The sequence below is a fragment of the Sarcophilus harrisii genome, chromosome 5 (assembly GCF_902635505.1).
Source record: "Sarcophilus harrisii chromosome 5, mSarHar1.11, whole genome shotgun sequence".
NCBI classification, from domain to species: Eukaryota; Metazoa; Chordata; class Mammalia; order Dasyuromorphia; family Dasyuridae; genus Sarcophilus; species Sarcophilus harrisii.
The window spans coordinates 111,743,968-111,769,056 of NC_045430.1; the positions used below are offsets into that span (position 1 = coordinate 111,743,968).

General features: G+C 32.6%; 1 protein-coding gene across 1 annotated transcript in view; it reads right to left on the bottom strand.

The window, feature by feature from the left end:
* SLC15A5 (solute carrier family 15 member 5) overlaps nt 1-25,089 on the bottom strand; it is a 156,853-nt gene that overhangs the window by 80,138 nt on the left and 51,626 nt on the right. The window contains exon 4 of the mRNA XM_003771188.1: nt 10,827-11,047. Within this exon, the coding sequence (XP_003771236.1) occupies nt 10,827-11,047 (221 nt within the window). The remainder of the gene's footprint in view (nt 1-10,826; nt 11,048-25,089) is intronic.

A 25,089-nucleotide genomic window follows, 5' to 3' on the forward strand; every position in this document is an offset into this window, starting at 1 on the left:
CACTGATTATTCAAGAAATCATTCAAATGTACTCTAATATTAGTAATGCTTCTATTGATAAACAAAGATCCTTTTACTTAATCTTGCATTAATGACTTGTTCATGTACAATATATAAGTAAAATAAATTCAATTCTAGTAAGATAATTAATCACTTTACATCCACATAGAAAATTATCTTCTATTTAAAACTGTCAAGAACAATTGAAGGAAAATTTGGTGTATAGATCTGGCTAGCCTCAAATCATTTCCTTTTCCTTCTAAGTAGAACTAAATATGACTTTCAAATTAAAGAAGTTGAAACAAAGTTTTATTAATTACTTAATATACATAGATTGCATCAAACTACCTAAAACACATTAGATAATTTTTTCATCTTTCTCTGATAATATCAAAATATTATTTCAACTTAATCATTATAGAATTCTTCAATTATGCCAAGATAGAAAGTGAAGGCTTTAAGCTTGAATCCAGAAAACATGTTACTTAAAAATATATCATCTTCTTCAGGCAATACACATAGATATAAAGCTTATCAAGGAGAAAGTTGAGGTTTAATACTATCAAAGACTGGAGCTCTGAATTCAAAGCTTAATGAAAAAGATTAGTTTAAAGCAATTAGCACCTGCACAATGCCAGTCTTAATGTATCATTTTGAGATTGTAAAATAGACCATAACACATTTGGAAAGCATCCTTACAAAAGCAAATGTAATATAAAACATGGCCCATCACAAGTCAGCTGTAGGAAAATTAACATTTTCTTGACAAGAAGAAGAAAAATTCTCTAGAATTCTTTTGGAATGGACATCATCTAATTGAGCAATAGTAAAGATCAGCAACAGATTCTGCCAGTTAATTTATTTAATGTTCACAAAACATTTTACTTCTGAATAGAAGTGACTAAGGTATGCATAAAATCAAACAGCTCTCCAGGAGCAATATTCATATGGACTCAGCTAATATTATATTGACAAAAGTCAAACAAATGGCCATCATGTGGCTTTATTTATGGAAACAAATGTATTATGGCAAGTCAGGATCAAATCATAACCATTAGATATTTCAGAAATCCTATTATTAAGAAGCCTAGTGATGAATATAGATTGTGTAAAAAATGGTAGATACTGCAACACAACACTGTCAGATGCAAAAATTTAATACTTACTGAACACTGACATGATATAGAAAAATTGGGAAAATGAGAAGATTTGGAGGTAAAGATAATGAATTCTGTGTTGGACATGCTGATTTTACAATGTCTATGGGTCATCCTATTCAAGATGTCTAAAAGAATTTAAGAATTCAAACAATTGTATTGAACCTGGAATACTTTTATAGATTGCATTATTGATCAGGTACACACTAATTCACTTAAATTTAAGAATAACTTTTAGTAAGTATCATCATACTAAATTTTTATCATTTCCCACCCAAGAGGTACAAAAAAGTTTTAAAACATGGAGACTTAGTAAAAGTTAAGAGAATCACATGGAATTGGGATGAGACACATATGTCTGTCATGTTATCTGCTTTTGGAGTTATAAAGTTGTTTTTAATGAATCTGCAAAAGGTGAGTTTTCTCTTGCAATAGTTCACAGAATATTAAATATAAACAAATGATATAAATTGACTTGTTCCAGGGACATTTTTATTTATACTCAGTAAAGCAAGATAGGCAGATCAAGATCATAATAAATATTTTTGATTCTTTGGTCATTTTATTAGTTTATTAATATACACACTACCAAATTGTAAACTTCTTCATATTTCCTCATCCTGGATAAATCTTATGCACAAATTCCAAAATCTTCTATAGGACATTCACTCAAATTGCTAGAGTCTTACTCCTGATTTGTTGAAAATCCCTGGATACCAATAGAGCACATATGCCATATTATTCCTTACTCTCTTTGCATAACTGGTTCATCTCCTTTTATGGTTAAATAAAATCTTTGATGTTATCATTTATGCCATTACTCTTCACCAATTCTTTCACAATACAATGTAGCCTACTTACAATTACTATATTTCTTTCCATTGTTTTTTTGTGCCACCCATAATAACTTCAGTGAAAATAATGTAATTGCTTGACTTTCAGACAAATGACTTCAATAGGGGAACATTGATGCTATAAAGATGAGCCTTTGGATCTGGAAGAAGCTTGAGATTATTACAAACTCTACATAATTTTTAAAAACTTCCTCATTTTTCTCTTATTCAAATAGGGGATCCAATCATTATCCTGTTATTCAGCCATATTCTTTCCAAGATGAATGTAGCTGGGGATGGGGGAATTAAGGGAGGTGCATTTTAAGACCTCACAAGACTTATTTGAACTCCATTTGACCATCCTGGGAAATCTAGTTCTATGTATCTATGGAACGATTACATGGTTAAAAACAGCAGAATGAGTCTGAGCAATTGTAGTAGTGACACAGAGGCACAAGGGAGAAAGGTGACAGGAGCAATAATTGAGAGATGGAAAAGAGAGTAGAACAGGTAATAGGGAAACAGAGTGAAGGGACTAATTAAATCCACTGACAAATCCCAGTGTCTACTTTGTGCAAAAAAAGCAACAATCTGTAGCGGAAGATAAGTTTGGTAGTGAACTTTCCCCCATGTTTATGAACTTATGTATCTGAGGGAATATATTTTCTTCTAATTTTCTTTTATACTACCTACTCCTTCTCCCCGTTCCATAATTTCAAAAAGTGCTTTTAACCAACCATTTTCCCTTTCCCTGTTAAACTATTTTAATTACAGGCCCCTGTGTTTTACAAATCTGATTATTTTAGCTAAAGAGTTATCCCCATTATTAGAGAAAATGTCTAGTGATCAGATTATGCAATGAGGGACATCTCTTCTCAGAGTTTCTTCAATTTATAAGAGTATATATGCTTGAAGTTCTGGCTTGACAATAGGATATGGAAGACATTTATTCTGTATTTTAAGAATAACTTTATAAATTTCTGGAGTAGAATTTAAAGTACAATTAGGCCCCCTTTTAAAACATAAAAAAATTGTCTGGGCATGCATAAACATGTCTAAGGGAATTTGATCTTGGGGGCTTGGCTAAGTCTCCTCTTTAAATTTGGACCAAAAGGAAGAATGGGGGAAGAAAGAGAAAGGTGAGTTGCAGCTAGGAGGAAAGACATAATACTGAGATGGTTTCATTAAGCATAGTTTTTAAATTTTTTTTTGGTTTAGAATTTTTATTCTATTTCTGTTTTGATTGAGAATGAGAAGTGAGGGGAGGATTCTGGGAAGATAGTGGAGGAGATTGGTAAATTTCAACCTTTCCAGATTTCCCCCACAAATTGAATAACGTTGTGCCTCAAGGCAACATATATTATTGAAAAATCAAGAAGAATTGGGGTAGTACAGGGTCCTCTGGTACAATTTGAGAAGAGATGAAGAAAGACCCCAAAGTGGGGATTAATCTGCCTGAAATACAGAAACCTCTAGGCTAGCTTCCCAGAAACATCAAATGGGGACCCCTCAGGCTAGCTGGGTATGGCTGAAGACTCATCAGGAACCATAGCCTTTCACTGTTGGACTGTTTGTGGAGTCAGGGTGTGGGTCTCAGGTACTGAGGGATCCTTGCTGATTGGGAGCACCAGGCCCAGCTGTGCTTCTAAGACATGGCCCTGAGCAGGAAGGGTAGAAGCAGTGGAGCAAGTACCCTGTTGGCTGTGCGCACTTGCAGTAAAGTGAAGCTCTGGGTTTGGGGTTCCCAGTCAGAGGGGAGAGCTGAAGGGAAGCTTGAGGTTCCCCCACCCCAAATTAGAGGTGCTTACATTAATACATCTTATTTAAAAAAATGAACTAGCAAAGAACAAAGAATCCTATATTATGGGATCACATTATGGGAACAGGGAACACTAGGGTTCATCTTCAGGGGAGGATACTGAAATAAAAAAAAAAAAAAAGCTTCTATCCTGAAGAGTAACTTGAAATGGCAACCTGCACTGAGAGAATTTGTAGAACTCAAAAAAGAATTTAAAAACCAAATGAGAGACATTGAGAAAAAATTAAAAAGAAAAATAGAAACCATCCAAAAAAAGATTATTTAAAATGTTAATTAACTAGAAAAGGAGGTACAGAGTCTCAAAGATATAAATAATTCTTTGAAAATTAGAATTGGGCAAGGGGAAGCCAGTGAAGTTATGAAAGACCAAGAAATAACAAAACAAATTATAAAGAATGAGAAAATAGAACAGAATATGAAATATAAGAAAAATGATAATCTGGAGAGCAGATCAAGAAGAGAAAATATAAGAATAATTGGACACAATAATGCAGGAAAAAGTTCTAAGAAATTTGTCCTGGAGTGATAGAACATGATGCGAAAGCAGAAATAGGAAAAAAATCCACTGATCACCAACTTAAAGAAATCCTTTGTGGAAAATACATAGGAATATTACAGCCAAATTTTGAAATTCCCCCCAGATCAAAGAGAAAATTTTGCAAGAAACAAGAAAAAAAACAACTCAAATACTTCAGAACTACAATTAGAAGTGTACAAGATTTAGCAGCAGCTACAATAAAAGACATCAAGAATTATGTCTCTCCACAATCAAAAGAACTAAGCAAATTATCTATAATTTTGAATTCAATGAACTTGCAGATTTTCAGGACTTTTTATCAACCAAACCAGAATTTGAGATTAAATTTAACATATAAAAGTCTAAAGGAAAGATCAGTTTTAAGAAACTTAACATGGATAAACTGCTTAAGCCTGCACCAATATTTATGATTTTTATATATGTATATATGTATACTATATACTTAGTATGCATATCATATATACATATATGCATATATATATATATAGTATACATCAACAATACAGTAGCTCAAAAGAAAGAATGACAGAGTTGAGGTAAAAATAAAAATCCTGTTATACATATGAGGTGCAGAGAAAGAATAGACACAGAGGCATTGGTGGAGGGAGGGCTCATAGTTCTGAAAACCTACTCACATAGGGAATGAGTTCAATGGGCAACACTACAAATATACCATGAAGGATATAGCACCTTCAGAAATCCATAAATAAATAGGGAGGGAAGGATGGGCAGATGGGGAAGCAAAAGATTAGGGAAGAAGACAAGGGAGGAATCCCTGGGTGGGGGGAGGTTAAGTAATAACAAGGCAAGTAATGGAACAGAATTTAATGAAAGAGTCAGCAGGCATAGGAAAGACATGTGTGTGTATGTGGTGTTTGTGTGTATGTATGTATGTATATATCTACATATGTATACATATATATCTTTTCTTAACCGTAGCTTGCTTGGGAGAGGTGGGGGTAATAAAAGGGGGGGAAGAATAAAGTAAATAAGATGTGCAGCAGAGAACCAAAGAACAATTTACAAGGAAGTAAAGAAAAAAAGGATCATTCATGAATGTAATTTCTTTTACTAATATATATAAAAGAAAAATAAATAAAGTCAAACAATAAAATAAAGAAAAATAAAGAAAAAAGCAAATAAAATAAAAACCAAATCCATATAAAAGTAAAAACAAAAACAAAATAAAGAATTTTAAAAAGAGAGAGTAAGAAGTGAGGGGAGCACAGATGGCTAGTTACTAAGGTCACACTTATCAATTATATTTATATCCTGATGGATCAGCTCTATAGGGACTCTAATGTGCTGCATGCCATGGTATCAATAATAGAAATTCTTTACCCATCTGATTTTTCTTATGTGGATAATTAGTCTATTTTCTCTACTATGATTATGGACATTATTTCCAAATCATTGCATTGTTCTGGGGTTTGATATAATAATCACAATGTTACTAGTAAAAAGTAACAGGGAAAGGCCATTTGGATTCTGTGCTATATATTTTTGGACAATGGTAAATATCTTTTGTTGCATATAAGTGATGGGTTTTTTTTTTTTTTTGCCCACATATGGCCAAATGCTTTGTGTATTAGTGGCTTGTAGGCAGGCATGAATAGATACCTCTGAAAGATTACCAAGGGTTTTTTGGCTGGAGAGGAAACAGAGAAAAGGTCATAAGACTGAATCCTCTGCCCTCCTCAGAGAGAAGGTGCCAGACCATAATTATAATTTTTTTGCCTTCCTAAATATTGCTAGTTTAAGGAAAATGCTTTCCCCTTTAGGTACAAGATGTTTTCCTAATTGCTATTCCTAAACAGGAGTATCCCTTCCAACCAAATGTTAGTTACACAAAATGCCAACATATCAATGACAAATGGTTAATAATGATTATACCCATTTATCTAAGCAGAGAAAAAAGTAAAATCAGAGAAGATATATAGATAAGAATGAGATCCCCCAGAGAGAGAAAAGGATGGAGCAAACACAGACGTAGACAGATAGATTCTGATCTCATTCTAATTATTTAGGTAATCAAACTGGAGATTGGGGACATATTCAGGACTGTGATTTTTCCTAAATATCTGCCTTCCAAAATCTATTTTCTTTTTCTCTATATTGACTCCAATTTAGAATCATATGGGTCTTCTCTCAAATCAGAAAGGAACACTGTATCTCTTATCTTAAAATGTCCTTTCAGTGACACTTCTAATACATGCATGTAGCATGATTGACCATTCTATTCACTAATGAGGAAAGTTTTATGCAAATGTACCAGACAAAACTCAAATTACATTTAAATGCATGTCTGTAGCATATGCCGTATTTTGCATTTATAATCAGAAATATACAGTAAAAATGTTTTTGTCATATACTTAAAAGGATTTTGTTAAACATGAAAAACTTGCTGGAGGAAAGCCTTTATGATGTCATTTTTTCTCTATCAGAAAAAATAGTTTTATGTAGGCAAAAAAAAATCACAAGTAGGACTTCATTTTTGCTATATCTTTTAATTAATTGTGTAAATGTAACTCTGTATGTTTTTTTGTGTGTGTGTATGTGTGTAGAATATCATATGGGGAAAAAAGACTTCTCATTCCCTTTTTATATTCTCATCAAGGATGCCTTTGATGTGCAAGAAGATTATACTTAGAAATTTTTTTTAGATATGGGAAGTAGGCATATGGGTCAATATTTATTGATATTTTCTCAGTTGCTTTTTTCCCCTTAATAATATGATCCTATTTTTTCTAAGTCTTTGGTGTAGTCCTTTCATATATCTTGACAGGCCATCCCTCAATAATTTTAAAACTGTTTTACTTTCACCACAACTATTTTTCTAATCTTTGTTTTCTTCAGTATCATTCCTACTTCTTTATACAGAATACTGAGAACTTATAATGTTAGAGCACACAAAAGTAGCTCCAATATCAGTGACAGAGAAACAAGAGTTTGTTACAGAATTTTCTCAGATTTTTGCTCCCGTTTTCCATCTGCTTTTTGACTTTCTTTCAGGTTTATGCTTTTGGGATCATTTGGCCCATTTGAATCTCTTTCAGACTTTCAATAAACTTGCTTTTCCCTTCATTGCTTCTGTTTTATCAAATGATATTGCTTACATCTTCTAAAATCTTCCTTTATAAGATTTAAAAAATAAATTTGTATTCTTAACTGGTTTTACCTTTGGAAGCCATATTAGATTAGTTGGCAGAGAGAACAAGTGTTCTGACAGAAGGAGTTTCTAGGTTCTTTTGCTCTCTTCATTGTGGCAATTGATTTACATTGGTTAAACCTCTTTAGGAAAATGGTAATCAGATGATATCAGTTCTTGTAAATTAATTTCTAAGTTTTGTAAATGACTTATTTAAATAGGTTGGAGTGTTTTAATTCTTTGGACCCCACCCCCTTTTAAAATTCTGCTACTGTAAATTTGGAAAGAATTGAAGTCAACTTAATATTTTTATTCACCTTTGCTGCCAAGGTCAAGGAATAAATTACCAGGTGATTGATCTATTAATGAATAGTCTTCTAATTCTTACCTAGGCTAGTCTTCAGAAAGAAGAGAGATTCTTTTCTTGGAATCATTCCAACAGGATAGAACTTGCAGAAACTTGTCCTTTCTCCAGCCCTATCCAACGGGAGCCTTTGAGAACCCAGAATTACTTTTGCTCTAGAACAGACTGGGGAATTATAGAGAAGTACTATTAACCAGTGATTTCCTATCTTGAATGTTCAACATCTTTGCACATCTTATGTTATGTGGATGGTTGTGAAAAAAAATCTTTTAAAAATTCCTACAATATTTTATTTTGATTTATAAATAATACATTTTGTATAAAGAATTTGGGTGATAGAATTGAATTAGAACTAAATTAAACAAAAAAAAAACCATCCAGTAATTTCAACTTCCTAAAGATCCATTGTTGATACAGCTTCAACACTTTGGTTTTGACTACTAACTAGAACAACTAATGAATATTGAACTGGGAGTCAAGAAACTTAGATTGTAGTATAAACTTTGTCATTTAGTAGTGGTATGATCCTGGGTAAATAATATCAAACTATTCTTATTTCCTTTGATGAGAGGGTTAATAAAATGGCATATCAGAGAAATGCTGTAGATATATTTTACCTACATTTTAGCAAACTATTTGAAAAAATATTTCACATTATTCTTGTGAACAAAAGGGGACCGATACTGACTTCATGACAATACAGTTCAATAGAGTTAAAGGGGTAGAGGTGGATTTGGACTATAAGGATTATAGCTGGAGGAGACTAATGTCCAATTACACAGCTCATCTGTTTACCACCACATTGCAAATTGGAATTCATAAACCCAAAAATTCCCTCAAAGATTCACATTTCTTTAGATATTTATAATCCTTTGGCAATGGACACATTAAAGTTATCATTGAAAAGATAATACAATTTTAATCATCTCTTATCTATTTACCTATTTATCATGTAATTTTATTGTTTATGTACTTCATTTTTTTCATATTCTGATTTTCAAAGAGTCTTATAGATTAGATAAGGGAAAATTACTGGAAATAGGCTGGGTACTAAATCTATGGCAATTTTGGTACTTTTACTATTTTTCAACAGAGAAGTAGTCAAATGACAAGAATAATTCAACCTATTAACAACCAGCTACTAATAATGAAAGAAATGCAAATCAAAACAATTCTGAGGTTTTATTTCAAGAAAATTGGGGGAAATTACAACAAAAGATAGAAATACTTCATGTTAGAGGAATTGTAGAAAGATGGATACACCAATTCATTAACTGGGAGTTGTAAATTGGATCAATTTCCTTGTGAAGAAGAAAATGGTAAATTACTCCAATATCTTTGCAAAGGAAACCCTAAATGAGATTATGAAGAGTTGTACATAACTGAAAAGATATAACTGAAACAACCACCACAAAGAAATTAGTTCAAAGAGTTTGTAATTATGGGAAATGAATGACAAAATATCTAAACCTTTTGACCCAGAGATTAAACTGTTAGACATATAGAAGTCACAGACAAAAAGAAAGAATCCATACATGTCAAAATGTTTCTAGCAACCTTTTTGTAGTAACAAAAACTTGGAAACAAAACTGATGCCCATTAGTCAGAGAAATAGCTAAACATATAAATAGTACATGTATGTCACTGAATTTTATTGGATTGTAAAAAATAATGATTATGATGAATACAGAAAATCATGGAAAGACTTTTTTGAATTGGTACAAATAGAAATAAGCAGAAAGAACCAGGAAAAGAATACAAACACACACACACACACACATCCTACAACAATGTAAATGGAAAGTACTATAAAACAATTGAAAATGAATCCTATTAAATTATATTGACCATATTTAGCTTCAAAGAAGAGATATGAGAAGATACTTTCTACTACTTCATTGCAGAAGTGGGGGACTAAGGTGATAGAAGACTGAATAGATCAGCTTACTTTTTTGATGTGTTAAGTTTTGCTGAATCTTGTGCTTCTTCCTAAATCCTTTTAATTATGTAATAAAAGGAATATCTCTTTGGAAGGAGAAGAAGAAATACATTGAAAATTGTAAATGTAAAACAAATTTAATCATATAAATTTATTATTTTTTAAAAAGAAAACCACTGCTCCTTATTAGCATCTCTAAAGGTTTACTGGAGAAAGAGGAAGAATTTTAGATTAAAGGTAGGTTTTGCAATTGCCTATAGGTTTAAATTTTCCATGTGTAATTAATCTCATGCTTCATTAGAGAACTGCTTATATTGAACACCCATTGAGAATTACTCTCAGGTATAAGTGAGCAAATAACTTCATGCTGAGATTCTCCTAGCAAAAATTCTATCCAGTTATGATTGTGCTTTAACCTATTATGGGTTATTATATCAATTATTCTGATTCTACTTATGAAATCAGAACCTAGCATTGGTAGGAGGAATGCATGGATCATAGGATTTACAGATGGAGGAGACCTTGGAAACCATGCAGTCTGATCTCCTCATTTAACAAATGAGAAAACTTTCATCCCAAAAAGGCAAAGTCATTTTTAAGGCTATCTTTATAAGAGGTGACAGAGGTAGAATTTAAACCAATTAAGGAAGGCAGTTCAATATAAAGGTTCCTGGGTTTGAAGTTAAAGGACTTGGGTTCCTATCTCAGCTCTGTCACTTGAACCTCACAACTTAAATAAGAAATCCAAAGAAGACAGTGATTCAGTGGAAAGAAAGTATATTTGGAGTTAAAGTACTTCAGTTCAAATACCAGTTCTGCTGTTCAACTCTCTGTATGACTTTGGTAATATCACTCAACCTCTTCTGGCTTAAGTTTCCTCATTTGTAAAATGAAAATGTTGGTTTAGATGACTCTAAGTTCCATTATGATTCTATATTTATTATATTGTATATGTTGAGTAATATTGACATCAAATGTAAGCTGCTAGATCAGTTTTAAAATGTGATCACCTTTTATGGAATTCTCACCTGCATAATGCACACTCGATATAAAAGCTGCAAAACAAAGAGAGGAAAAAGCCTGAAGAATGATTTGGTGTTTTCCACTTGAAGTTCACTGTACCAGCCACCATTGTTTTCCTTGGCTCGATCTAACCAGTTAGTCACATTGGGGCCCAGATGATTATATTTCAGACAGCCCATTTTCAGTGCATTAAGAAATACTCCCCAAATTGTCTGTAAGGAGCTACCTGCAAATAATAAGAGACATTATGTATTGTTAAAAGACATAAGACCACCAATTTAGAACCAAAAGAGATCTTAAGACACTAATAAATCCAATAATCTCATATTATAAATGAAGAAATTATGTCCAGAAAGGTAAAGTGTCTTGGGTTTGGATAGAAATCCCTTCAGTTCCAATTCAATGTTCTTTTCATAGCATCTCTCTGTCTTCCTTAAACATGTTGTTCACTTACCAATATTAGTCAGTCAAGAAACTGACCACTAATTACTAAGGACAATAAGATTTTTGAGATGCTAGGGCCTTTGCAAGGCTAAATTAAAACCTTAGATCTCTGCAGAGCCCAAAAAAGACTTATAAGGAAATATAAGAAATATATTATTCCTTATTAATAATTTCCTTATTATATTTCCTTATTTATTCCTTATATTTCCTTATAAGCCTTTTTAAGTTTTAGTTTAAAAAGAAAAGAAATATGGCAAAGAAGATACATTAAAATATTAATTTAAAGAGCTCAGAATCTCAAGCACTTGCCTAATGTATTAGATTTGCTTAAGGTAGTCTTTCCTCTGACAATCATTTTAATAAGATTGGACTTCACCTTTAATCATGGATTTAGAACTGAAAAAGATCTTAGAGGCCTTATAGTCTCATTCTGAAGAAGAATAATTAGGAATTAAATTAATTGACCATCATTAAGGAAGTAATAAAAAAGAAATGTAAATTTTGAACTCAGGTCTTTTGACAAATTTTCCACTATTTTTTTTTTTTTTTTGACAAGAAAGGGTCATGAATACTAGTCACAGGCATTGGCGTCATTGGAAGATAAATTATATTTGTTCTAACTTTTCTTTGAATTTTGGAAATAATTATAAACTTTGAATTATTTACATGTAAAGCAAAAAATGATGAGCTTAATTTAATTTGGTTTTCTCTAGCTGCTTCTGATAGTTCTGTAATCATGAATACTAATGATTGGTGCATTATACTTATGCCTAAATACATTGCTATGAATGTATCAGTATATTTTAGACTTCCTAATAGAAAGGAAAAAATCCAAAACAAAACCAAACAAACCCAAACCCTTGATCAATAATTATTTTGCCTGCATAATCTTGATTGTTATGATTTTTTGGGGGAAACTCTTCTTGCCTAACTAATTTTGATCATAGTTGTTCATTCTATAAATTATACAAGTGCCTAGCATGGATATTTCCAGGATAAGTCAGAGCTTAGAAAATGCTTTGAGTTATTTAGAAAGGGGCTATACAAATCCAAAGTATAATCATGACTGTCATCATCATTATTATTAAATTCAATTTTTCTGTAATATGGAATAGACCAACATTTAGCTGCACAGCTCATTTTTAAAGTGTCATGGACTATTTAGTCATGAAGTTTGAATGAAGAATATTTATTAATATTTCTCTTTGCAGCTGTAAAGTAGTTTGATTTGATCAGGTTTTTTCCTTAAGCATTATAATGGATCTATTATGTCAACCTTTGATTAATTGGGGAAGCATGGAGGCCTGGTAATTGGATATGGAGCCTTTCACCTCCAAGTCATTGAATCAAATCTGGTCCAAATTGGTAGTGACCAAGAATGATTATAGTGATTCCTCTTTGGTGGCCTCTGCGAAGTGTGTCTAGGGGATAGGAGGTGTTTCAGGAGAAAGCCTAAAAGAAGGATTTGTTAATGAAAGACCTATTCTGCATTTGCCTAAGGTTGACATCTCAAAGGAAAGTCTCAGGAACTAATTGGACCAATGAGTTAGAACCACCTCTAAATAGGTAAACCAATCCTCTGAGGCAGGGAATATGGATATAGCTGTTCTTATTACCGAAAACGACTTGCTCTATAATGAAACTCTTATAGATTTTTCAATTAGTTATGTTTTAGCTAGAAAAGAACATGGGACAAATTGATTAGGAATAAAAAAAGGTTCGATCTGAACAGTATAGAGTTAAGGGGATAATTTTTTTTTACATTTTTTGGTGTACTATGCATACTGTTGGTGTTCAAAAAAGTTGTTAACTGAATTAATGAATGTGTGCTAGCATTTATCTAACTTTCCCACAGCATTTCTTTTTTTCTTTTTCTTTTTTGACTATGTGGGCTTTCACATTCTCCTATCCATACAGAAATAAGGTGTTGTTGTTAGTAAAGTGATTGATATACAACTTCAATAAAGAATAAAATAATTTTTGTGACACACTATTATTTTATTACGTTGATACATCATAATTGATACATACATACATAACAAATTATGATGTATCAATGTAATAAAATAATAGTCCATTCTCCAATAGTTTCTCAGAAACACATTGTGAGAGTGAGAAAAAGAACAGCTCCCTAATCTATCAAAACTAGATAAATGTTATTTAGTTCATTTGTGCCTCTCTGGCTTGGGTACCTGAGACTAGGTAAGTGGTTTGATGTACCCTGATATACTTTCGTGATTGATTGATCAGATGCATTTCCAGTTGGGTTTAGGTAAGGTTGGATCCTGAGAAGTTAAGTGCAATCAATTTTTGTGAGGGAAGGAGGTTTCATTAGGGAAGCTTGTAGAGAACAGAAGGAAGTTGTATAGGGACAAAGTTGTATCACTGTTAGGAAAAATGCTTCAGGAAACCATTATATCTCATGAAATAAATTACCTGCTTACCACCTAAAATAACTTTTATAATGTAAAATTGTCTTATCCTTCATCTACAAAGAAACATCACAATATCTGATTAAACATGATTACTAGATTCTAAGAGACACAAGCCAAATTAACCAAAAATTACTTAATCATTAGAATTTGAAAATTGTTTTTATGCACTAGGAAAAGAAATGGGAACATGAATAACCCAGAATGAAGTATTGAATCAAAATGAGGACAATTCTGTTGAAATGCCCAAAACTTATAGTCCACAAATAAGACTTTGAGTTCACACAGGCTATTTCAAACTTTAGGAATTTCTCGTATGAACATTAAACTCTATATTTTTGTCTTCTCACGTAGTGATCCTCTTGACTAATGTCAAATTTGTCTCAAGTTTAAGTCTCTGTAACAAAGGAAAAGGACTGTCAGCTTTCTTTCAAGCACTCAAGCAAACAAAATATTAAATAAAGGGCAAATTTTATTTAACCTGACAAAAATCCACAACAATTCCATATCTAAGACTATAAATGATAAAGAAAAATTCACTTTTCCTCTGTATTGAAGCTCATTCTTTCAGAGAACTGTATGTACAAACTTACAGTATGCTTTTGGATAGACTTCTCTCCATGAAGGGAAAAGACTTGGAGTTATTTAAAAATCAAGCAAATCACTCTTATGGTATGCCCTACTTCTCCAGTCATCTGTATAGTGCTCTTGACTTAAAATGCTACAATGAATTGTCACTATCAAAAGGGGAAAGATCAACCTTATCAGAAAGTTAACTAACTTCCAGGTAGCTCCACAGTCTTAAAAACTCACAAAACCAATGAAGGGAAAAATCCAAGTTTACTTCTTTACTTAATAGTCTTTTTTTGAACTTTATGTCCTTTCTTGCCATTCCTGCTGGCCCACAAACATCTCTGTCAATATTTCATTTGTTACTTGTATGAATTCCTAGGATATAAGGCATTCTTCCTCATTGCTTATTTTCTGTCATCTTGTTGTCTGAATTTTGATGACTTAAAGTGAATATAAGAAACCACTTTTTCTGTTCTGACCAGAAACTCTAAGAGTATTCCCCTTTTAGATCGAAGGCAAACTTTTATGAAGGCAAACTAGGCTATGTTTTGCCTCAATTGTTAACTAGACTTTATTTGCTGAATGTCTGTTTTTTCATGCAAACTGAGACCTGATAAAGACCTTAGTTTAAAAAAGCCAAAAATTTCCACTACATCTGAAGCCATCAGTGTAGTCTTGCCCAATGTCTTGCCATTGGACTCTGATAACTCTGGAGGAGAGAATGAGGCTAATGACTTTGCAGTTTTGTCTCACTTAAATCCAATTCATTTGCAAGTCAAGACATCACCCTCCTAATGTTATTGGTCCTCTTTGAGAAGGAAGTATGAATAACAATTTTCTGCCACCTTCAGCTCAATGTGATTCTTTCCTTCCAGACAGAAAATGCCATGTGGTTCTTTTATATACATAATTCCCACATGCATATGGTACTTTTGGGGGTAGGATGGATGTGTGTGGATGATCAGGTTTCCTTTCTGAGAATCAGTCAACACATACATGATCATCTTCTTTCTATCAAGTCTCTGAGATCTTAGGAGCAGATGTTTAGGAACAGACACAGGTTGTCTGTGTCCTTTGTCTTTGCTCTCAATTTTAAAGCCAAATCTTAGGATATAGACAAGGCATTTGGTCATGAAGCCATCAGTCATCTATAATCCATGGTCAATGGGACAATGGAGAATTAAGGAGAAGGAAAGGAATTCATGTTTTATTCAAAATTATTTTTTGTCAAGGGGAAGCTAGGTAGCACTGTGGGGCTAGAATCAGAAAGTCTCATCTTTTTCTCCATTCAAACCTGGCTCCAGATACTTACTATCTATGTGACCCTGGGCAAGTGACTTACCCCAGTTTGTCTAATTTCTTTATCTGTAAAATGAATTGGAGAGAGAAATAGCAAATCATTTCAGTATTTTTGCCAAGAAAACTTCAAATGGGATCATGAAGAGTCTGACATAACTGAAAAATTACTGAACAATAGATTTTTGTCAAGGAAATTTTGTACCTTATTGAGAGTTCATTGTTAATGGCTGAGCAAAAAATTTATAAATGGAATGATTTGTGTCTTCCATGAGAAATATTATCAATCTCAGAACAAAGATTTCCTCATTGGAGGATTCTTGCACTTTTTAGAAACAAGACATTTTAAAAAATGAATGCCATAACAGAGTCCTCATCAACTGGGGCAATGCACAATGGCATTTCTAATGAGCAGACTAACTATAAATCTTTTAAAATAAATGAAGCAGATGAGCTATTTTGAATGCTTTATTCAGGAAGTAATACTTTACCTGGAAATTAATATTATAGCTATTTTTGTATGTGTGTGTACATACATATGCTCACATACACATATATATGCATATTTTAAGAAAGAATTTTTACCTATTCTCTGTACTTTTAAATCTTTAGCTCTGATCTTTAGACACTGATCTAATCATGACAATCTAGGCTATTTAATTACAATTTTTAAAAAGCCTACATTGTACTCTAGATGGTAGATGCACATTTTTTCCTCTTTGGTCACCTGCCAGTTCTCAAAATTATAGTAGTGGGAAGAAATGCAAATGAAGGCAGCACTTGACAGCTAAACATAATGGAATGCATGGTCCACGTTTGAAAAGTTACCTTAAAATAAAAGGTACCATATATAAAATCACTTCTTTAAGGTCACCTATGGCTTTGAATTATAGCTTTGAAGAATTTCCAATTTAGTCATCATAGAGAAAGAGGGCAAAATAAGGATTATATACTTTGCTGGAAGGAAGACAGAATTTACTTCATCATAGATGTGTGATCTTGTTGTAACTTGTAAGAAATCCATACTTTCTTAATCACTAGATAAGTGAGTTCATAAACACAGGTGACTGCTTTTGCCTCAATTTTATGTTGCTAACATGTTTTAAAAATATTTATGCTTGTTTAATTCAATTCAATATAACTTTATTAATAGCTTGTTATTGCAAAGAATTATTTTAGGACAAGAAATAGAAAGATGAAATCAAACAACTCTTATACCAAAGGAGCTTTCAACTTATTTGGGGTTATACTATGAATATTTTATATATACATACATTTAAATATACAAATATATATCTGTACATACACACATGTGTATAACATCTCTAGATATTTATATAGATTTGTGTTTATTATGGATATGTATTTTTATTCAGGACATCTCAAAAGATTCATTGTAGTTTTAAACTTTAATAGATTCCCTGGATATTGTAAATAAGGAAGCCAGACAAAAATGAGACTGAAGGTTCTAAGAGAGAACTAGTAAGTGAAGAGATCAGTGGAATCTTAAAGAAAATGTTTTCAACTAAGTTGAATCTTGATAAGATTTTGAGAGGCAAAAATGAGAAGAAAATTCCATGCACAAGGGACAGCTTTTGTCTACTGATGTGGGCATCATAGAGCCACAGAACAATTAGAATTCCAGAGTTGGAAAGGAATTCCACCACAACCACCTAGTTTAACCCACACCAGAAACAGACAAGAAGTGATTAAGCCTTTGCCTAATATATTCCTGTAAATAGGAATTTACTACTTTTGAAGACTACCCATTCAATTTTTGAATAGCTTTAATGTTTAGGAAATTTTTCTTGACATCAAGCCTAAAATTTTCCTCTTTTCAGATTCTACCTACTATTCCAATTTCCATTCCCTGGAGGCAAGTAGATCAAGTCTAATGTTTTTTCTATGCAATAGTCCCTCAAGTACATAAAGATAGGCATCAAATTATTTCTGTGCTTTTTCTCATTCCTCATGTACGCATCATAGACACAATAAATACCTGTTCAGTGATTGGTTAATTTATTCAGTACCTCCAATTACTACAGTTACTTACAAGGATTATTCTTAAAACCGAAGGTAGTATCCATTACACATGTGAAAGACTAGTCTCAAAGTGTGAATATGATCTGAGGATGGATGGGGACTTGAAAGGGATGCCCACATGAAAAATAACACAACATTTGACCTTATCTAGTTATTCAGTCCTTTTCCCTCACAATCTCAGTCTTACAATATCACTATTAAGAGTTCAATTCTTTCAGTTCCTAAAAATTTAAGCTAGGTGAAATATGTACATTAAGGACAGCTAAGCATTCCATGTCCTTGCCTATTTTGAGTATTAACCTCCACTAGCTATTTTTGTTTTGTTCTTTTCACTTTTCATCTCCTTGAGAGAAAAAATAGTAAAATAAATAATAAATAAATAAATAAACAACTCCACATTTACTATGTCAGTAATTATCCCATCTGTCCTGAGAAATAGTCCTATCTTTTTTTTTTATTCTATTCTTTCCCTCAATATAACAAAAACATATGAATCTTTTTTTTTTTCATCGGCCTTAGCTTAGTCTGAGCTTAGTGCTTCGGATGTTGTCACACTTTTGAATACATCTTCTGATACTATCTTTTATATCTATGTCTATATAGAGTTCTCTCTCTTTCCATACATGCCAACTGCTATTTGTCCTCCTTTCTCTGTGCTTTTTAGGATTTTGTTCTTGAGAGTTTCTTTAATCTTCATAGATGAGTTCCATTATAGCATGTCAAATCCATGTACTTCTGCTGGAATCATGTGAAAAGTGCTCTTAAAATCATGTGAAATCTTAAGTCTATGCTCTAATAGAATGTTTACATTCTTTCAAGTTTCCTCTTACTACTACCTAGCAATCAGTTCCTCTCTTGGAGAAAAACAGATTATAATTCTGTTTTGTTAATTCTTTCACAATTTGAATGATCAAATTATTATTAAAGCAAATCAAGAGGATGTTTGCCACTCTGTCTTTGACATAGATATATAGATAAATAGACACAAAGAAATGAAGACAGAACTCCTCTGAATATGTCTGAATGATGGAAATCTCCAATCACTACTATATCATGCTCTTTCTTCTTTCCATCTTGTGCTCTCATGTCAAAATTGCTAGTTTATCCCCTCATTTTGGCTTTGTTGTTTTCTCTTATTTGTATTCTCACCCATTAGAATGTAAGTTTTTTGAGAGCAGAACCTATCTTTTTTCTGGCTGTGTTTATACTCCTAGTTAATAACATGTAGTAAGTGCTTAATAAATGCTTATTGATTGATTTGACTTGCTTAAATCCCTCTTTCCCCCCCGCCCAGGAATCAGTTTATTTCAGTTCTTAATTTTTTGTTCTCTTGCTCTCAATTCAAATTCTGTCTCTTTACTGTATTCAAGACACTGAGCAAGGTGCTTAAGGATAGAGAGACAAACTAAAAACCATATTTGTCCTCAGAATGCTTCCATTTTATTTGATAGATTATGTGAATATGTGTATGTGTTCACAAACACATACATATGTATATATATGAATATATGTATGCATGTGTAAACACATCTATAGAATACACACATATTTGTTTGAAGAATTATATAATAATTAACAATTAGGAAATCAGGAGAAGCTTCCTATAGGAGATAGTATTTCAGCCTAACATTGAAGAGAGCTAGGGATTCTAAGAGACAGAAGTGAGAATAGAGAAATTTCTTGGAATAGGGATGGGTGGTAGGGTGAGGAAGGAATGGAAAGCTTATGCAAAGGCATGGAAAGAGAGATAGAATGGAGTTTGGGGGTGAATAAATAAGTGATCTAGGATAGAGCAAAATATACATAAAAAGGAGAAAAGTACAATAAACTTTCAAAAGTAGATTTGAGAAACATTATCAAGAGCTTTAAATGTCAAACTGAAAAAAACTTCATTTTTTGTAAAGCTAGTAGGAAGGAATAAAAGGTTTTTGAGTGAGGGAGTGATATTGTTGGATCCAACCTTTAGGAAGATTATTTTTGGTGCCTATGAGGAGGATGGTTGGAAACAATGAAAAAAAAAAACAAAATTAGGAAGTTGTTGCAACATTCCAGGCAAAAAGTTCTGATGGTCTAAAATAATGGCCATGTGACTACAAGAAGAAATTTTTTTTGAGGTATAATCAAGTAACCTTAACAGCTGATTTGATATAAACAAAAGGGAAGGAGTGGAGTCAGTGATGCTGCTAAAATTGGAAACTTGATTGACTAGAAAAATGATGGTACCCTTAAAGCAAGTAGAGAAATTTCAAAAAGAGGTTGAGTTAGGGTGGCATATTAAATTTAAAATATTTATTGAACATCCAGTTTTAGATTCCCAACAGATAACTGATGATGTAGGATTGAAGCTCTTGAGAGACATTTGACTGGATAGATGGATTTAAATATCATTTACATAGAAATGATAATTAAATCTATGAAAACTTATAAATGACTAAGTTGAGGACATAAAGGGAGAAGATGGCTCAGAATAGAACCTTGAAGGACACATATACTTAGATCAGAATAACATGGATGATGATCCTGAGGAGACAGGAAGAAAACTGGAAGAGAATAATGCCATGAAAACCCAAAAAAGGCATATTGTTCACAAGGAGGAGGTGGATAACAGTGTAAAAAAATGTGATCTGTCAAGGAGAGTAAGAGCTAAGGCAATTAAATCTAACGATAAAAAGCATACTAAAAATCTTGGAGAAAGTTGAGTGGTGAAGCAGGCTGGAAAACATTGCAAGTGTTTGAGAGGTAAATCAGAACCTAAGAAGTGGATAGAACTAGTATAGATGGTATAGTATAGACTAGACTAGATTTTCTAGTATTTTGACTGGGAGATGAAGAAGAGATATTAACTGAGGTTTAGCTGGCAAATCGTATTAATCTCAAAAAAAGTATATGCGACATATTTTAAACATTATTACTAGCATCGTTACCATTTTCACCATCATTTTCTTAGGTTTAGACAATCAACAAAAGAATGACTCAAGTACTAATTTCTTTGCAGATTTCTGAGATATAAATTCCCACATTGAAAAGTTAATGAGTAGCTCCTGCTAGACAATTTGAACTGGCCCCAGTGCATCCCTGAATGTGATGCGATAGTATGGTGGTAAAGTTATGTGAAGATTTTTTTCGAGGTGGGGTAGGGGTGTCGACCATAAATAGCAGGAAGATATGGAAGATTATGGAGATAAAGAAAAGCACTCAGAGGAGATTATTGATCGAAATAAGGATAGAGGTAGAGATTTTGACTTTGTAAAGGGGAAGTCACACTTATTCCCTTGAGAAAGGAGGAAATGAGAATGGAGGATGAAGTTGAGAGGTTTAAAAGTGCAGGTTATAGAAAAACATATTCTTGATTGGTGGACTATCTTTTTTGCACAAAGTGGAAAGGGAGAAAGGGAGACAGGAAGAGAGAATATAGGAAGCTAGAGGAGAGAAGACCATGTAAGAGGAGAGAAAGTGAATAGTGCAGATAAAGCCAGTTGTAGTTTTGCCATATATGAGAGCTAATAGGATAAAAGGTCAAGGAATTCACTATAAAGGATAGAGTATAAATAAAATAGTTAACTAAAAGTTGGGGCTTTTTGAAGACATAAAAAAATGAACCCTAAGTAAAGGTGATAGACTGGGAGATGGAGAAGGGTAACATGAGGGTTTATGGAAAATTATAGTTGGGAACTAGGGAATATAAACAAATGGCATGAACTTCAATGGAAGACAAAATGTTAAGTCATAGCAGCAAAAGTAGGATCTGGAAGTATATCAATGAATAGGAAAGATAATTTTTCATTACTCCTTTCCTTAAGGTGCTAGGAAATCTAAGAGAAGATGCAACTAGTATTAGAAAGAATGACTGGCATCTACAATTTTTATTAGATCTTCTTGGTTTCATTGACTTCATAAACATAAAAGGAACATGATAGGAAGAAGCCTAATTGAAATATAGCTTGTTGACAATGAAATGAGGATTCCATAAAACAATGGAAGGAGAGTGCAAAGCAACCTGTGACTTCCAGGATACACTTAAAGTGGAAGAAGATAAGAAAATGGATAAGTAGTAGTAGGCAAGTTAAGCTTTCATCTAGGAGACTTTCACAGGAATTAAAAGAAGAGAAGGTAGGGTTTTGCTATTCATAGAAATAATAGAATACCTGACCTGAACTCCCATCCTCAAAGGTTTTATTATCACAGAAGATGACAACAGTTAATTCGTTTTTAAAAACAGGAAGAAAGGAAATTTGGTCAGTCCCTTGGGTCTTAAAATGCTTTGGAATTGATTTCCAACAATCTGATTAAAATTTACATTCACTGTCAAAAAATAACACCAAGATTGTAGGGAATATAATGCACAGTTGAAAAGTTTCCTGCATGTGGAAACAAATATTAAAGTCTATTCTTAAATGTATTCTGATGTGTGAAGATTGGTTTTGGGGCTCTGGTCCTTGGTAAGGTGTGGGTTCAACCATAGGAGCTTCTCCTCTGATCTATTATGGTGGTAATAGAGACTTCTAGTGTTATTGCAGTAAGTTGGGTCTTTGTGGCATCTGTGGGTGATTCTTACTCTACAGAATATTTTCTTATGCTAATAATGGTTTTTATTTTCCACAGAAGAGGAAATTGTTTCTGTGTACCACCTGGTTTGCTTTCTTAGACCCTAAAGTTCATTTTCTGAATGTTTTAGTATTTCTAGAATTAAAGTCCCAATACATCATATGTTCTTGTTCCTGCCTCTATCATTAGGATATATTGCACAAAGCTATCTCAAGAGAGATAAATCATATACTCAGAGAAGAGCAGATTTATTGGCATCCATGTCTAGACAACTCATGTTTTGTTATGATGAATGGTATGATATATATTGCTTCCCTTCCTTAACTGTAACTTTCATTGTGTAAATTAGTAATAACAAAATTTGTTAATTTATGCACCCATCTAGTTGTCTGAATGAAATCAGGGCAACAATCCACATTTGCAGATATGGGAATGGATTATTGCATATGCTTTGTACAAGTTGAAATGAAGATCAAAGCAAGGGTATAGTGCAAGATAAGGGAATTTTGTTAATTAGAGAGCAGATATTTTAGAGGACATGATGGAAGCAAAGGAGGAAAAGGACTGGGAAACTGTGATAATAAGTTGTATGGAAATGAGATTTTGAGAAGATATGCAGAACAAAATGTGATGTTGATTTGATCTCAGAGATTAGGGGAACAGTAGATGAGAGTTTGCTAGCTAGTGGATAGGAAAAATACCAGCTCATCAAAATACTTAATGACTCAGAACTGAAGGTAGTAAGGTTGATGACAGTAGAGGTTGGGAAGGTTATTTTGTGAAGAAAAATACTTATTTTGGGCAATATGTATTGAGGACAGTTATTTGGTCTTCCATTGCTCTTCATACCAATCCTTATGTGGGGCTGTATGAAGCCTAGGAGAGACAGTGCAATCTGCCTAAGAAAGCTTAGCTTCTTTTATTTTGATGCTGATCATATATAAAGAAGTAATGATATTCATAATCCAAGTGACTTGAGTCTTGAGGATTTAGTAATGTAAATAAAAGGGATTATAATAGCAATTAAGAAATAAGTCATCCTTAAGAAGCCCAGAATTATTGATTCATGTAGACAATAAAAATAAATGGTATTAACTGTGCCATACATTTCAGGCTGCAAAAATTTCATACCTACTGAATCCTGAGCAAGATGTTACTTGTTGGTAGGATTATATGCCAAAAACTCAATGTCTTTAATAAACCAATATTAGCAATAATAATTTAATAATTAATTAATATTAAATCACCATTAATTAATAATTTGATAAATTATTAATAATTGAATAAGCATAGTAGAAGTAACGACTTTGAAATTTTAATAAATAAACTCTAGTGGAACTTGAGTATTATTGGAGATGGAACTGTGATGAGGATAGGACATCGATCTATAAAAATTTAAGAACTTTTTATCAATCTTTATGCAAAATATTTATATTTTTCAAATTGCATAAAATTAAAAGCTTTCAAAAATAAACACCTAGCATAAAAAAATTAAAATATAGAAAAACATAATGAAATACATAACTATGATCCTTGACAAAGCTTTTAATTGATGTCAACCTCTTCATCTTTTCTACAGCTGTAAAATGGAGTAATATCACATTTTTCAATGGTCATTTTGAGAATTAAATAAAATAACATATATATGCACATAATCATATATACATATATATTTGCAAACCTTAAATTCCTATTTAAACATTAGCTATTAGATTTTTATTAGAATTATCTTATTGCTTTCAAAAGGCCTACTGAAGTTGAGAGAGAGAGAGAGAGAGAGAGAGAAGAGAGAAAGAGAGAGAGAAAGAGAGAGAGAGAATGAGAGACAGAGAAAGCAGTTTCTCTACTATTTCATCACATAATAAATGTCAGAGCTAGGACTTAAGGACAGGTTTTTTGATTTTAGATTCTATGATCTTTGACACATGCCACATTTCTAGTAAAAAGAATCCCTTTGTTCCTTCCACTATACTAATACATCTATCCTCTTCAAAAAGTCAAATCCCTTTATTAATATTAGCATATTTTCAAATGTTAGGCTAAAATGAAACAAAGTTGAAAAGCTACTCAGTAAATTTAAATCTATCCAGGCAATTCAGCATCTTCCTTTCAAATCAGTTTTTGATCATCAAATCCAATCCTTTTTTGGACAAAGTACATGTTGTAAAATGGACTAAAGTAATCTTTCAGTGTAGATAATTAACACTGATTTTACCCCTTATATTTTCCCTTGAATGTCTCAAACAGTGTGTACCTTTTGATCCAGCAGAACCACCATTAGGTATGTATCCCAAAAAAATCATAAAAGGGAAAAACAACTCATATGCATAAAATATTTACAGCAGTTTTTAAATAAAGCTTTTTATTTTCAAAACACAAGCATAGATAATTTTCAACATTCTTCCTTGCAAAATCTTGTATTCAAATTTTTTTCTCCTTCCCTTCCCTTCCTTAGTAAATTATCTAATATATGTTAAGCATGTGCAATTCTTTTATACATATTTACACAATTATCATGCTGCACAAGAAAAATCAGATCAAAAAGGAAAAAATGAGAAGGGAAACAAAATGCAAGCAAGCAACAGCAAAAGAGTGAAAATACTATGATACATATTCAATTCCCACCACTCACTGAGTACAGATGGCTCTTTCTATCACGAGACCATTGACATTCCCTGACTCACCTCACTGTTGAAAAGAATCATGTCTATGAGAATTTATCATCCTATAATCTTGTTGCTGTATAATGTTCTCTTGGTTCTACTCACTTCACTTAGCATCAGTTCATGTAACTCCCTCCAGGCCTTTTTGAAATCATCCTATAGCAGTTCTTTTTGTGGTATCAAAGAATTGGAAATTGAGGGGATATCCATCAATTGAGGAGTGGCTGAAGAAGTTGTGGTGTATGAATGTAATGGAATACTGTAGTACTATA